This window comes from Larimichthys crocea, chromosome III (genome assembly GCF_000972845.2).
Source record: "Larimichthys crocea isolate SSNF chromosome III, L_crocea_2.0, whole genome shotgun sequence".
NCBI lineage: Eukaryota > Metazoa > Chordata > Actinopteri > Sciaenidae > Larimichthys > Larimichthys crocea.
Window position 1 is genome coordinate 28,829,265 of NC_040013.1, and position 16,857 is coordinate 28,846,121.

General features: G+C 42.6%; 1 protein-coding gene across 1 annotated transcript; it reads left to right on the forward strand.

Annotated features, from left to right (window-relative positions):
- The first annotated feature begins 697 nt into the window (after positions 1–697).
- Positions 698–16,812, forward strand: rasl10a (RAS-like, family 10, member A). Its single transcript, XM_019275619.2, has 3 exons — positions 698–3,847; positions 12,379–12,503; positions 14,338–16,812. The coding sequence occupies exons 1-3, from the start codon at positions 3,632–3,634 to the stop codon at positions 14,606–14,608; spliced, it is 612 nt and encodes a 203-aa protein (XP_019131164.1). The 5' UTR covers positions 698–3,631; the 3' UTR covers positions 14,609–16,812.
- Positions 16,813–16,857: the final 45 nt, after the last annotated feature.

The window sequence follows — 16,857 nt, forward strand, 5'->3', positions numbered from 1 at the left end:
GTCAAAGTCCCACAGTCACAGGAAACTAAAACATTATCTCAGCAAGTGTCTCAGATTGGGCAGCCCTCACAGCTTTTGCATGCAAAGTCTCGCTGTTGTTCAACCCTGAACCCTGAGTGAAGTCTCTGGGTTTATCCACAGCCGAGTGCATCTCTGAGGCAGCACAGCTCCTCTGAAGCGGTGACAGGGTCTTTGAAGTCTGAGCTGCTTGGGAAAGCTTAACAGGGATATCGTCCGCCGCATCTCCCCCGATGGAGAAGACAAACATCTCTGCTCCTCTGCGAACGATCAAAGTCAGCCGCAGACTCACTGAGCAGGAACAAGTCAGTCGTTCAAAGCTGTGAGAGGTGACAGTTCTGTATCGATCCGGGGTGATGAAAATGTTCCAAAAGGGGGCGCCGCTGCATTGCATTTTTGGAAAAGAACAATATTAACCAGGGATCATTGTGTTTTTACACTGAGGATAGAATTACACGAGTGTAAACAGAGTCTGTAGCCACGATTTTGAAAATACAGCTAAAAAAAGGTCCTAACTTATTTTGATTTTCATAGTTAACTCTACAGTTTATTTCCCAACATGAAGCACTTGTTGGCCTAAAAGGAATCAGCAGTATTTATATATTTAATAAATGATTTATAACCAGTGGATGACAGAGTATAAGTACCTCAAAATAACACTAAGTACAGTAGTTGAATGTATTAGTTGTTTGTACTCTCTCTGTGATGTAGTTGCACTTACTGAGTCTAAAACATGCTGGAACCAGCCTTTAAATAATTCAGCAAACTCGGTTGTTAAAACCTCAAATTTTCAGACGAATTACAAGAACATGACCTCAGTGTCCTTTAGGTTTTCTATCGCCCTGAGTCCTGTGCTACGGACACAGTCCATTAAAGATACACTTCTGACTTCTGAAGGTTGAAAACATTGAAGCACTGCACATAATCTACACAATACTATGCAGTCTTTGAAGACAAAGCTAGTGTATGGACGAACATACATATGAAGTGAGTGATTTAGAGAATACAGATAAAATGTCACATGCAATCTGTGCGAATAAACACATAAATTCACATCAAACTATGACGCCATAAGCAATCAATCACATTTTCTCGCTTTAAGACGTCCATGATGCAAACAGGCTCCTCGCTGCTTTATTTACGACCTTTGAGTGCCACTTTATCTGCTTTATAAAGGGTTTATATGTTTAACTAGTGGCTCCATAAATAGTTAATGAGTCATTTACCGATGATTTACAGGTTGGTTCTAAGCCATTTGTAAAAATGTTTTTTGGGTTGCCAGGTTGTAAACCCTTTCTGTCTTTCTGCTGCAGCAGGATATTACCTTTGTGTTTCATCCCCTCCCCTCTCGGACAGTTTGAGCACTTATTTGAAAAGGGGCTGCAGAGAATCTGGTCCAAAAAACATTTATTAATATTTACAGCTGCAGACCTGATGCATTGTTACAAAGATCATTTTCATAATGGATTACTAATGAATCCTAATGGATTACTAACATTTCTAACAGCAAAGAAGAGTGTGGACTCCTGTGGGCCACTGCCCCCCTTCTGTATGCTACCTCAGATACCAAACAGTGTTCCTCCTAAAATATGTACTGTGTACACAATATCAACCAAAATTAATAAATAATTCTAGATATATTTTGACACAAAGCCTCTCTAGAGGACTCAAGGCCCTTCTCCTGTGTCAGTTCATATTGTGCTTTATTGTTGCAAATGACAGAGTAACCTTAATAAAACTACTGTACCACTATAATCACCATGTACTGAATCTGTGGACTTCTGTGGAGGCTCCTGAAGATCTGGGGTCAGTTTCTGACCTCCCACACAACTAAATATATTTATCAAAGTAAAGTTGAGGTTCTTGTACTTTGTGTACTACTGTATACTTTTGGAAGCCGTTATTGTACTCAACATAAGTTACCAGTTACTTCGCAGATTCAGATTTTTAATGCAAAATATGATTAAACTAATAAATCATGATGTATTATTACAGATTTAGCTGCCCAGTATTTATGAAATTAGCTCCACTTTTACCAGCTGTAACATTATTGATGAACACATTATTCAACTGCTTGTCTCTTGGTGCAGAAGATTCTTCCTATCACACTGCTGTATAGTTACTTTTACATGTTAAGGACCTTATTGTGCATCTCTTTGTATTAGTGGTAAGTAATTATATTTGATAAAACCACCATAAAATCATTTCCACATATTGAATGTGTGGTCTTTGGGGCCTCAGGGGGTCTTAGGGTTGGAGGATAAACACCAATAACGCTGTTGTATGTTGTTGTATTAGTAAACGATACATTTTCCATTAATAAATTCATTACTTGCAGCTTTTAAACCCTTTACATGCGGTGTCTTATTAAGTGTTTCTATGAGATGAAGCCGAGGTTTCATGCTCCTCATCCTGCCTCATGTTTACTCCTCACACCTGTCACTGAGTGGATCTGTGATGCTGCCATCCAGCTGTGATTGATGGGAAGCATCGCCCGGTGCCCTGGCCCGAGGACCCTCTCCAATAATAAGTCGTGTCCCTGAGAGATATGATGCTCAGCCTTGCGCCGCTTCTCCATGACCCTCACACTGAGATGATGTATGGCGAGTGTGTGGGCCTATACTCCTTTGCAATTTATGTGCGGCGTATGGGAGCTCAAAGCTTTCACACGCCTTGCGCACGACATGATCCTATTGGACGAGCAGGGCAGGGGAGATAGAGAGAGAGAGAGACAGAAGGAGATAGAGAGAGAGAGAGAGAGAGAGAGAGAGAGAGAGAGAGAGAGCAGTGTTCACCATCTCCTGTCTCTCCAGCGGCAGACACACAATGCTCGTTAACAGGCTCCAGATGCCTTTACAAAAAACGCGCGTCTGCACGCTGCCTGGATCACCTCTTCTCTTTTGAATCGCGCACTTGAATCTGTCTGTCTGTCATCGAAGAATAATTAAAAAAAAAAAAAAAAAACAAGATTATGGGGTCGCCTGCGGTCTCAAAACACGTGGGAAGCTTATTTGCGAGGCTGGAGGCTGCGCGCCCGTCCTCCCTCCTGTGATGGAGGAGCGCGGTGGTGGTGCATCGGTGGAAATGAGTGAGTAGGTGCGGGAGGAGATAATCAATGAAGACACCGAGGGCTCCTGTGCGTTTGGACAAGGTCAGAGTCTAGACTGGGCGAGATTATGTCCATGTGGAGACAACAAGCAGGGACTTTTACGCTTCCTCTGAGGGGACGAGGTCGCCTGGGGATGTCCCCTGAAAACCAAGAGTTTCTCTCCGTGCGTCCGATTGCGGAGGCAGCGAAAATCCCTCCATCTGCATGATGATGGTTTCTTTTTGAGAAAACCTCCGAGCTGACATGGATCCCTCAGCCTGGAGATAAAGTTTCTCCTCTCTTTGCTCGATGATTTGCTCGCCGCTCGTTTCGATTATTACGCACAGTTGAACCCGGTTCATGTGATTTAAGAGGCTGCTTGTCAAAAGGAGGAAAGAGGAGGTGGGGTTAGGTTTGAATTCCATCAGAGCAGCAACCAAACAGCGGCGGCCAGCTGTGCCTCTGGACGGTCACATCTGTCGTTGTTGTCGTCGCTGTCCATGGTGCTCAACTCGTGCTCCAGGAATGGTGGAGACGCTGAGTATCGCAGTCATCGGTGCTCCCGGAGTGGGGAAAACTTCTATAATCCGCCAGTTCATCTATAACGATTTCTCGGAGGTGTACACACCGACCAGGAGCAGATATGTGTACAGACCCTCCGTCATACTGAACGGGAACATGTATGAGTTGAAGATTTTGGACGTCCCGCCAATCTCCTCCTTTCCATCAAGCTCCAGTCAGGTATAATGTCCTCCTCCAAAAAGATTTCACTTTATTAGAGGCTTCACATTTATGTCATTTCACCCATCTGCTCTCAGCCAATGGTATTCTTCAAAGACACACATTTTATTTATTCTTCCATCACTATCATATGTCTCTAGTCTAGTAGTTGCTATGGAGACCCGTCTGACTTAAAGCCTGTAAAGGAGAGCTTCACTTTGACGTTGTAAACTCTCTCTCTCTCTCCTTCACCCCCCATCACGGGGGGGAGGAGAAAGAAAGCCAGCTTGCATATTGCTGTCTATAAATCATGACATGTCCTCTGCAGGATCCTGAACCCAGAGCAAATATATGCAGATCAAGTTGATGGCAGTGGTGACTGTCTTGGCTCACATGCACATAAAATAATAGCAAAGGTTTGTGCTGCAGGCGTACAGCCACAGCACCTGGTTAAACCTCCTCTCCAATTTAAAAATAGAACAGACTGGCCTTTTATTCATGGCCACAGGTCATATGCCACACCTCATTAGTCAGAGACACATCTGATTGCAGGATCATAGCAAAAAAAAAAAAAAAGCAGTGTAGTGTAGCTCCAAATGCCCAAGGTTTGTAGTCACTTTGGAAAGCAGATCTGTTGCTCTGTATCCGCCAAGAATAGGGGATAATGAGGAATTATATAAAGCTTTGTTGTAGATTTTCATCTCTGGGAGTTTGAGTCTGTCTTAAAACAACACCAAATGCTCATATTACGCATATTAAAGCATTATTGGATGCTAGAGTTGTTTTTCTTGTCCATACTGGCTTTTTATTCTGTGCAAATATGGATTTTAAAGTTGAATATGATGAGACAAAGAAGGAATTTTATACCAGAATGTTAAAACTTTGGAAGATATCCACTTGATATCCAACTTATACATTTGTACATGTGTGCTGGTTGTTCAAAGTTTGGAAAAACATCAGTATCATTTGTAATTTATGTTGTCTCTGGTCTTTTTCTCCAAATACTGGTATCTTGTGAGCCTGTTTGTTCTGGGAATATTATCCCAGGTCACTTAGATTGAGGTGGGATGGGATCTCTTCACAACCTGTATGGAGAAGAGTGACCAAAATTTGTTTCAAGGTACATGTGAGTGTTGTTTTTAGTCAAAAAAGTGCAAAAAAAGAGAAAAAAGTATGAATTTCATGTGTGTTTGAGTGTGAAAGGCTCTTAGGTTTTTAAACAACGTGCACCACTCCGAGCTGTATTGACTCAGAGGTGTGTTTTTGACTGCTGCCCATCGCAGCCTCCCAGGTGGAGAGGCTGCGATGCTTTTCAAGATAGAAATCTCCAAGGTCACCACACCTGACTCTGCTGCTGCTTCAGCTGCTGCTGCTGAACATTTCCCTCCTTCTTTCCCCTTCAGTGTCAGACATAGCTACACAGAAGAGGTGCCACTGAGAAAATGAGATCAGGCCAAGGAGGAGACAAAAAAAAAAAAAAAAAAAAGTGTTGGTTTGCTGTGCGCTCTGGAAGTCTGGCGTTAACACAGAAAACATCAGACAGGCAGGCTGAGAGGGCCAGAGCGATCATCCTGTCAGGGCTTCTGCAGAATTACATGTAGCTGTTCTACTAGATTAAACATTTTGTTTGAGAGTGTTAAGAGGTCTGCAGAGTGCTCTATTCTTCCCTGCCCACAGAGACCGTCCGTAAAGACGGATTGAGTTAGTTTCTCCTTCTGCTAAATGATGTGTTTAACCCCCACCGGGGAACGTGTCGGCTGGTGTGAGGAAAAAGCGGGATGAATCTCATGAGTTGGTGTGCGTGAGTGTCTGAAAGGGTTGAGTCACATGAGAAAGCTTTCAAGCGCACACAGCTTGATATCATGCTGTATCATACAGTGTGAACATTTCATGCTCGTTTCAGAGTGTAGAGCAGCCTTTTTGTTGAAGGCACACAGGCAGAGGAAACCATGAGCCGAGTGCTGCCACAACATTTCTATCAGATAGATTTATGGTTAATCATTTGCTAAAGGAACGACCCTAAGAGGCCCGTTGTACCTTTTCTATTCTGTTATGTCCTGTGCTTGTTCAGAAGCTTTTGCTTTGTCTGGCGACGAGCAGCCACTATGATGATCCACGGGGCATTTCTTTGACTCACCGGTTCTGCTCTGTATTCCCCCCCCCCGTGGGCAGAGAGATGTATCCTGGGTCAGGGGCAGTGGACACAATGAGCGGCACGAAATGAACCTGATTGAAATTTACTTGCGCCACACAGCAGATTGAATTAAAGCGCAGTTCCCTGCTTGGAATACTGAGGGGACAGTAGGCATTTTCTGCAGTCAATTAGAAAGGTTAGACAGAGTTTAATGGACAGCGTCATAGTAAAGGGTTACCAAATGAGGTTTTATAATGTCCTCTGAAATTTGTGATGAACAAGCTGCAGAATGGAGTGAGTCAATACGCCTCCATGCTTATGCAGCGTGGCAATTTCTCATCAGTTCAGATTGTATTTGAAAGAAGAAGAAGAGTAATGTTCTGGCAGGCTATTGTGACCTCATTTTAACCACATAGACCATAGCCATTTTTATTCTTTCCAACACTGGAGACAGTCAAGACTCCTATTATCTTACTGTGAAGCCGTGAAGGTGTAATGATTTGTTTGCTTTAGCGGTATTCCTGTCTGTTGCTGATAGCGTTGCGTTGAGAGAGCATCTGTAACAGTATGTCAATAGGATGTGATGACAGATGGATTTAAGCCTGACAGGGGATTCAGCAATGATTTATCTTGTTCTTTTTCTTTTCTTTTCTTTTTTTTTGTTCTTGCCATCGCGTATCTCCATGACTTCCTCCCACATGAAATACTCCCTCTCCCCCTTCCTGCTCTTTCTGGACATTTTTCTCAGTTATCTCTGTCGATACTGTGTCTAATAACAATTATTGCATGTCGTGTCACGCTTTGTGTAGTTTTGACTCTCACGCTGGAGAAATATGATGTGTGCATCTGCGAAACCAGCATGAGGCGAGGCGTACAAACTATTTACGTGTTTGTGTGTCCAAGTGTTTTGCTTGCATCAGTTGCTAGTTTTATTGGTGTCTTTGTAGACAGCTGACAGCTGTAAGTGAAATGAATCCTTCTGTGTTCTTACAATAGAAACATTGAAATGAATTGTAACCAATTCAACATTTTTGGAAATACACTTGTTTGCCTTCTTTCCAAAAGTTAGATGACAAAATTAGCACAAAATAATAAAAATAGACATAAAGACTTAAAACAAGGGGAAACAGTTAACCTGGTTCTGTTTAAAAGAAACAAAATCTGCCTAACAGTGAAATGAAAAAAAAAAATGTTATCTTGTTTATGTAATCCATAAAAAAAGAGATCACTGCTCCAAGACACAAAACCTTCTGTAAAACCACAAATGGTCATTTTACCATTTGTTTTTATACAGATCCAACAAATGGGACATTAACATTAGCTATAGAGGTGCTGGTAGGTGGGTTTTCTTTCACTTTTTTGGACAGAACCAAGCAGCAACATCTGTGGCTGTGAAGTGAAGCCAGTGTGGAGGTGACAAAAACTGCCCACTTGACGCTGGCTACAGTATAGATCCCATGTTAAAATGTCCGTCTTAGAATGGGCTAGAACTAACCAGTCTACTAAGCTCAGCTCACCTTTAGTGGTGTCAGTCTTCTCATCGAGCCTTAGCTTCCTTCAACTTGTGTGAAGTGGTGTTAGCTCCTTAAATCAATAATTTGTGACTATATTTGCCGTATTGATCCTTTTATAAGTAACATTTAGTGATTGGGCGCAAGACACCAGCAATAGATCCTCTCCATGACTCAAAAAAACCCCCAAACATAAATCCTACAGATTTAATGGTTGCCCGGTACAGGTCAGCATTAAGTAATGTGAGTTTCATCCCCAGGGGATGTAATAGATTTTAATTGTAAATCAGCCAGCGTGGCCTATGTGTGACATATCTCTAATTGCTCAGCACCCTTCCCCCCACCAGGTTACGCCGGCCTCCCTCCTGTGCTTGAGTATTGATCCATCACAACCACTCATTTCAGTTAAGCTGCCCCCGTTAATATCAGGAGACATGACGGGCCTGCGGTTGTCACGGAGACGTGTTCTGTTTGGCTCTTGAGGAGCGAAGGACGAGATGCTCTTTTTGTCAAGAAGACCGACTGGTGGATGCAGACAGTGGCACCACACTTTCACATTCACGCTTCCACGAGCACACTCTCCCGTCTCCGCGAGCGCACACAAATAAACATGCCCACACATGCATCTTAAATGCATTTGCTGCACTCTTCTTCTTCTTCTTTTTCTTTTGTGTTTCGCCTCACGTGTTTGGGTTTTTTGAAGAAGTGGTGTTGCTGTTTCTAGCCCCTCCTCCACATTTAAAAACAGGACTTGGATGACAAAGAGATATGAGATGAGAACACAAGCTGCTATTTTTAGCCTGACAGGGATGTGAGGCTGCAACTGAAGCCAATGTGTGCATCTCACGTTGACAATTGCCTCAATTACCAGAAAAGGATTACCTGTGATGATATGTTGTGTTATCTCTATGCGTATTTTCCAAAGGTTGTTGTTGTATTGAACCCTCTACAGTAGAAATCATTTCTTCTGTGGCATATTTTTCCCTGCCTCTCTGGAGAGAGACAGGAAAATAATCACATTTATACCAGTGCCCCCTTACTTCCTCCCTTCCTCTGCTTTCTCTTTCAATTTTGATGGCAGCGATCTTCACAGGCCACATCGGCTTCATTATCTCCCTGCCAATGTGTGAGGCTGTTTCCTCACACTCACCTAGACACAAACGCTACCTTCCAAATTGAATAAGGCAAATTATTCCTCACTGACACAGATGTGTTAATGTTGTCATCATTAGAAGTTACACTGATCACCGCCTTGCTCCCTTAGCCACCCCTGTCTTACTGTACATTATCAGCTGATCTTGTTTGAGCAGATTGCCTGTAAAGCATGTTGATTTGAAAAGCATATTTTCCTTCTCCAACCTTGAGAGCAAAGTAATTAGATATCTCTCACGCTCCTATTTCGAGTTGCACAAGCTGTTGCAGGAGGTAGAACAAAACGTAAACAACACATGGAAAATTACTTCCATCAGATCAGTCATCGCTGGAAGAGCTGCTACGAACCAGGGTCACGTTAGCTCCATGCTAATTAGAGGCATAAAAATGAAGAGAGGTCTGATAATCAGCACTTTTCAAAGCAGCACAGTGGAACAAACAGAGCTCAAGAGACGGCAAATCATCTGTGCCTGTGCAGGTGCAGCAGTCAGAGAACACACAAAGCTAAATTATTTACTACGATGAGCAGGACAGCTTTGAAAATCATGACAATATATGAAATAGATAGTGATGGGAATTTCGTCTCTTTTTGGAGAGCCGGTTCTTTTGGCTCTGCATAGTATAAGGAGCCGGCTCTTTCGGCTCCCAAACGGCTCCTCACATTTTATTAATTGGTTTTATTAATTAATTATTATTATTATTTTGTTATTATTGCTGTTATTATTATTTTATATCTTTAAATGTTATTATATTTTATTTTATTTTTGACATTGTAAAGCACTTTGGTCAGTGCATGCGGTGTAAAAATGTGCTATATAAATAAAACGTACTAACTATTTAATTAATTTATCAACCAAAATAATGCAATAATGTAATAAATAACGTCTCTCGTCTCCCTCCTGTCGTGTTTGTCCTCCGCGACCGCTCTGTGTGTGTGTGTGTGTGTGTCTGTCACCCCTGCCTTGGATGCTGCTATACATAATTTCACCAATTACGTGCAGCTTTCACACAAAAAAAGTGGAGAAAAAAAAGGTTTTTCCCCGCTAGTTTTTTTTTCTTCCACTTTGTTAATTGAAAGCCGAACGTGATTGGTCAAGATGTGTGAGAACAGGCATGGCATGAGGGAGAGTGTCAGGGAGAGGAGACAGTGAGGCACAGAAGGGGGAAAAAAACAAAATCAACTCCCAACGAGGAGCCAGCTCCTGTCGTTCACTTCGAGGAGCCGGCTCTTAGAACCGGATCGTTCGCGACCGACACATCACTAGAAATAAACAACTTCAGCAGCCGTCATATACGGATTATGTTGGTGTTTTAAGGTTAAGCTGTTAAGAGATTAAACTCCTAAAGGATCCACACAAAATTACACAACCTCAACCAAACTAGACCACCAATACAACACTGCAGAAACAAAACTGTTAAATGAGTTGACACACAGTTCACAAGGACAGCAACAGACCAATCTGCTATTACTGAAAGTGAGTCCAGCACTTTGACATGACCTCTGTATATCTCTGCTGCATTACAGTTTACAGTTTTTAGAGTAGAGTATTGTCTGCTTGCTTGTCTGCTAAATTATAACGAGAATAAAACAGAATTGGACTGAATTGACTTAACCTGCACACAGTTCCTGACAGCTTCAGAGTCTCCAGACCCTTCATTAGCAGAGTGTGTGTGCACCACAGAGGTTATGTTGACACCCTGTCTGTTCATCCCTTGATCCACTGCTGCGGCTGTTTTTCCACTTTTTGACATTCTCTCTCAGCGTTCGTTTTCTCATTTCCATCCCTCAGCCGTCCTGAAGTTCCTCCGTTTTCCTCTCTGTCTTTTATCTGATCAAATGCTCATAAATTCATTGCATGTTGTCACAGGCTGTGGCGGATGGGTTTGGCAAGAGCTCTGGGAAACACAGCATGGATCGAAGAATTGATCAGCGTGTTTCTGTTGCAGCGACAGATCCCACAGTAAGGTGCAAATGTACCTACTCATGCCGTGTGTTTTTAGTACAGTTTGAAACTAATTACTGCATCACGAAGCTTAACCAAGCAACAGCAACAGTTAAACAGTTGTATGTGCTCCTCTTTCCTCTGTTTGCTTATCTCTTATGAGCTGTAACCTCTGTCATTGTCCTTGAACACTGCTAGGACTCACCGATCAGTGCTTACTGCTGAGCAGTCACCATGTTTTATGATTTTCTTCGAAGCTGTGAGGCTTCCAGAGCCATGTCAGCTTGAACAATTCACATTCGCTGAGCAGTAGAGGCAGGCAAACTGACTTTTTAGCCAAAATGCTTTAGCATAATTACATAAACACACACCACATGCTATTCAGCTGGCTGCTCTCTACTATTATTGTCCTCTGTTGGTATGTGCACCACACGTTGGCGGATCTGTGTGGCTGTTGGAACAGCATCACTTTCAGCTAAATGTTAAAATTGCTCAAATGTGCTTTTATTGTGTTAAATAAACTAAACTAAATGCTAACATGATGTTAAGCGGATAATATTTGCCACGTTCACCATCTTAGTTCAGCGTGGTATCGTGCTAACGTTTGAGAAAGTAGGAGTTTAAAGGAACTGTGTGTAATTTCTGGCTCCAAAAATATAGGGGGCAGTATTTCACCTCCTCACCCCCTCCAGATTGGTTATAGTTAAACATGTAATAAACCTTGCAATGTCTTCAAAAATGTGTAGTTTTCTAATTTACCAAACTTTCATTACAATACTGCCAAGTGGTTACGATATGACTGCAGGATCATTTATGTTTATTCGCGTGAGTGAGTAGTACTTACTAACAGATCCTGCTGCGATTTGATTGATTTGATGGTGATTTGTCTAAATTTATACTTTGTCGGGTCTGTCAACAAGGCGACAAGCAGACCAACCCTTGTTTGGATCAATTAAGTACAACCGATAACTGGAACATACGTATTTTACTTAACATTTAGTCACTTTCTTGCTTACTGTTTTTCTGCAAGCAGTCTCATTTTTTTTGTCCTTTCTCTGTATAAATAGTTGCATCATCGCAGCTGCAGACAGGTTGAGAAGTGTGAGTTAAGACAAATCAATTTTTTTTTATCCCCAAAATTGCTCTACTTCTGCCAGTACAAAGCTCCGGATCAGAGCAGATGATTTTGGGGTGATTCAAGGTGTTTGTTGTTTACTCCGGCTCTGCTGAAGCCAGGGTTGGCTCACAACACCTCTGTCCCTTTTCCCTGTCTGTAAACCCAGTTCTCTACATCTTTGCCTTCATGTTGGACTGAGGGCAGACTCAATGCTACAGTGACTCACTCGAGGCATAAGTGAAGTGGTGCTGCAAGAAAGTGCAAGCTGATCCTATGTATAGACACATTTTGACACATAACATCATCGTTGTTACCTCTTCAAGTTCTGTTGATAATGTTTCTTTGAATGTTTTCATGAACTATAATTCTTAACTCTTTTAATATCTTAAGTTATGCAGGCATTCAGACATAAACAAAGTTGGACAGATAAGAGATTGGATTTGGTCCTGGCAATCTATCCAAAAGTTGTCATGTTGCTCAAAACCACAAATATTGACGTCATGATGGCGCTCAGGACAGTCTTTACTTTACATCTAGTAGATGTTGAGATATTTCACAGGATAAAAAAAATGTTTTACTTACAGGTGGTGTTGGATAAAAAGTCAGAGGATCATCAGTTGTTGAGATATTTCAGTCTAGAGCCACTGCTATGTTTGTATATTTATGTATTTTCTCTCTGCATGTCTGTCCTGTAGGAGTGGCTGGATTTGCGCTGCAGAGGTGTTCGCAATGCCAACGCCTACATCCTGGTGTACGACATCTGCTGCGTGGAGAGCTTTGAATATGTCAAGATGATCAGGCAGCAGATAGTGGAACACAGGTATGGTCATCCGCTGACAGCGTGTTAACTCTCACATGTGATTTCTAATAACATCACCCGTGTCACGCATCTGGAGACACCATGCAATTTCACAGCCCGGGCCACAAAGCGAGTACAATTACACGTTTGTGACAGTGTGACAGTGATAGATAGTCTGCTCGTGGTGTATCTTTTAATTCAACACACTCCTCCCTGCATGCTGATAGTTTAGTAATGACAACTGATTCTGACATTTCTGCACAAGAGCTTGATTTTTTAAAAGATAATTTTAGGATATTTCTGCCTTTAATGAACAGAATAGAGAAGAACCAGGGGAAGATCCAGTACAAGTCAGGGTTTGAATCAATACAAGAGCAAAAAAAGGACCCAACATCACCTGCTCTATCAGCCTCACTGCATCCCGCCTGCATATTTTTACATACTGAAAGGTGCAATCAGTGGCCTCGTTTGTTCTGCTGTTGTACATGTCCAAAATGCCACTGCGCAGATCGCCTTCACCTTCCCATGGTTCCAAATGTGTTGCCATGAATGTTTATGGTCCATGACAGAAAAACCATTATCACCAGCACCTGGGAGAAGGGAGCGAGGGAGGGTGAATGCGAGAGGAATGGAAAACAGGGGAGATGTGTAATCAAAGGACAAAGATCTATGGTCAGACTGGAAGAGGGTAGGAAAGAGCGGAGAAGGGACAGATACTGTATATTAACTGCAGTCATGAATAATGGAGGCTGTTGCAGCATAGTGTGGCTGTCCTGTAGATGTCAGCTATAAAGAGTGCCTGTTTATTCTTATCTTTAAAAAACCTTCACTCAAAACCATAATAACCTAACCCTCTATAGCATGAAGCCCAGGGCACAGATGCATGCAGACTCGCACACATACAATACATCTCCTTCTGCTAAAATACTCGAGTGTGGATGAGCGAGGGAAGATATTTTTAAGTCTGTTATGTGAACCTGTGAAAAGGAGAAAAGTGAGACGATTACAGCGATCCACGTCTTAAAGAACTTGAGATGAAAACTGTACTGTGTGTTTCTCCCTTTGTGTCTTCCTCTCTGTCGAGATATCCGTCCAATCTGTCAAGGCAGACGGGCAAATATGCAAAAGTATGCAAGTTCTTGTCACAAGACAAGGCTCGATGTGACAAAAAAGAAGGCTTTGTAAGAGGAAGGGTGAATTGTTAATGCAGCAGTTTTATCGACTTATACCTCTACTGACATTGAACTCTGCAAGTCAGCAGATGCCTTGTGCTCCTTCAAGTTTTATAATATACCAGATTTAATAGCCCTCAGTGACTTTAACTTGACCCTGCCACTGCATTTGGCAACCGTAAAAACAGAAAGCCTTCAAAATAAAAATTAATCTCAGCCTTCTTTCCTTCATTGTATTTGCTCAACAGTCCAGGATTTCCTCTAAGAACCACTTTCCCCTCCACCATCCTCTCCTTTTTAAGCAGAACAGCAGATTGGATTTTCCAAAGCACCACCAATCAGCTGCTACTGGAAACCAATGGACTCGATGGCGTCCTCCTGGATGTGTCGTTCATTAACACTGTAGGATTACAAACACAAGACTTGAATCACTAATTTATGCCTACCTCTGGCTTTCACACTTCATAATGCTGTAAACCAGTCACTGCAGAGTGTGGTGGGAGGCCCCTTGAGCCTGTGAGCTGTAATCCTCCAGTCCGCCCCCGCACACCTCAGAAAGCAGGAAAAACTGCACACAGACATCTTGCACACACCCTGCCAACCACTGTGGCAAACATAAAGATGATAACTGTCGAAATCCATCATTTTATTTACGCTTTGTTTTGTTCTTTTTGCTCCTGCAGGGAAGGCAGCAGCAGCGAGGTGCCAATCCTCGTGGTGGGCAACAAGCGAGATCTGCAGCGGCAGCGCTTCATGCCTCGCAGGGCAGTGTCGGTCCTGGTGAAGAAGACCTGGAAATGCGGTTATGTGGAGTGCTCTGCCAAATTTAACTGGCACGTGGTCCTGCTCTTCAAGGAGCTGCTGGGCATCGCCGTGGCACGGGGCATGCGCCAGAACCACACCTCCATCCGTCTGCAGGGGGCGCTACAGAGGAATCGCTGCACCATCATGTGACCCAGAGAGCCCCCCTCCACCCCCTCTCACCTCAGTGGAGCGGCAGTGGAGAAAAGGACTTTTTATCTAAATGGCTGGAAATATACCCTGTGGCCTCCTGCTTTACTGAGCTGATTTTTCATAATGAGGTTTATTAGACTCTTGCGCTGTAAAAGACACTAAACATTTCACCCATGGTCATCCAACCACTTCCTAGTCCAACTCTACCAAATGCATAGATGCAAGAAGGGAGGTAGAAGAAGAGGAAGCAGGTGAAATATGACTAGCACAGTTATTTTTCCTCATATCCACTAGACATTTGATGGTTCCAAAATTACACAGCAGCAGCAGCAGCAGCAGCAGCAGGTCTTACGGAGGGTTGTTTTGTGGCTGTAGCTGGGCCTGACAGGATGGAAGCTGGAGATTGTGAGACTCAAAACGGAGAGGCAGCAATATCATCGAGTCTTCCTTTTGAATTTGTCATATTTAGTAAGGTTAACAGCAGATGCTCATACCAGACACATTTGGATTTCTCTGAGGGTGTGCGGTTAGCTTCCAGGGGAGATTATCTCGGGAAATGTACAGATACGATGAGATGGTGTTTAATTTTAGATTCTAAGAAGTAGCCTGCATTTTTCCCCCCCGCTTTCCCTGTCCTGGTTTCAAACTTAGCCTACAGTAAAAGCTGTTTTTTTTTTTCTTTTTCAGACGAAGGGTGTTTTAAGGTTGTCTTGCAGCAGAAAATACTGCAGTCCTTATCATGATGTACTGTAGGGCTTTAATCTGCTCCCTCCCCTCACTCAGTGTCTGTTTCTGATGAATACATTAAATCCAGGGAACTGGGGACCTGCAGGAGGCTGCAGAGCCTGAAACGAGAACCTGTGCATGCAATGTGGATGTTTACGTGTGTGTGTGTGTGTGTGTGTGTGTGTGTGTGTGTGTGTGTGTGTGTGTGTGTGAGAGAGAAAGAGACACAGAGCAAGACAGAGCGAGTGAGTGGGGGACAGAGAGGCGCAGGTTTGATAGCTGACATTCAGGCAAGCAAAGGACAGACACAAGAAGAAAAGAGACAGATGTTGAAGCTTTGGATTAGGAAGGAGCAATAACATCCCACAGGAATGTCCTGTCTGACTATATATACATATATATATCCACAAATTATATCAAATGTCTCACAAACAATACATGTGTGCTCAGACATCCTGCAGAAATAACGAAGACTTCCACAAAACACAACACGACTGCACGACAGAGACACAGGAAACCTTAGTAAAGCTTCAGTATCTGAATAGTATCTAATTGGTATTGTTGTTGAGATTAACAGTTGCTTTTTCCTTTGATTAGGCCTAGCTAGGTAGTTTGTGAATACGGCTGCGCTGAAAGTAAGCAGACCTATTGTATATAAGAGTGATTCATAGAGTAATTCGACTTGCATGCTTTTGTTGGTAGAGCCAACGGGGTCAGGGTTTAATTGCACTGATGTTTAAATTTGATATTGTGTTTAATTTTTTGTAATACATGGGTTTTTTCTGACACTGTAATGAGCAGCTGAGTGGAGTGAATGTCGTCGTTTTTCACTGGCATGTGAGAGCACAAGCTCCTGATTCTCTCCAAGATGTAGTGTTGAACCCTTCAATCAGGGCAGATGGCTGTGTGTAGTTTTTTTGGTTTTCTGTTCTGTTTCCTAGTTAAAAAAAAAAGAAAAAGAAATATGTAGCAGAGATTCTCTAGAAAGCAACTGTGTGTAGCATGAGTTCTCATCGGTTTGTCTGCTGCGCGTTTCCAAATAAAAAGGGCTACTGTTTTTTATCAGAAACATTACTTGTATTTATTTTTACTGTGTTAGTACTGTGAGTGTTATAATTTTTTTTTTCTTTTTGGACACATGATGAATTATTAAATGCATTTGAGAACAGCAACCTCACTCTGGTCACTTTTTTTGTGCACCACATTAAGATCATTTTGACAACATTGCCACCTTGTGGTAAAGCAATGTTATCAGGAGTCAAATCAGAGGCAGATAAAGGGGGCATCACACACACACCGAACCCCTTCCAGTTAAGATAAGATAGACTTCGATGATCCCACAGTGACAGTGAGGGAAATCCACTTGTCACAGCAGCTTGTCTACACGTGGTGGATAAGAAATCACTCATAAATGAGAAATATATAAATAAAAGGTGGTGTTAAAGAGTCTGACAGCTGTGGTAGCGCTCCTTCTTACATGGTGGGAGTAGCAGCTTGTTGCTGAAGGAGCTGCTTACAGTCTC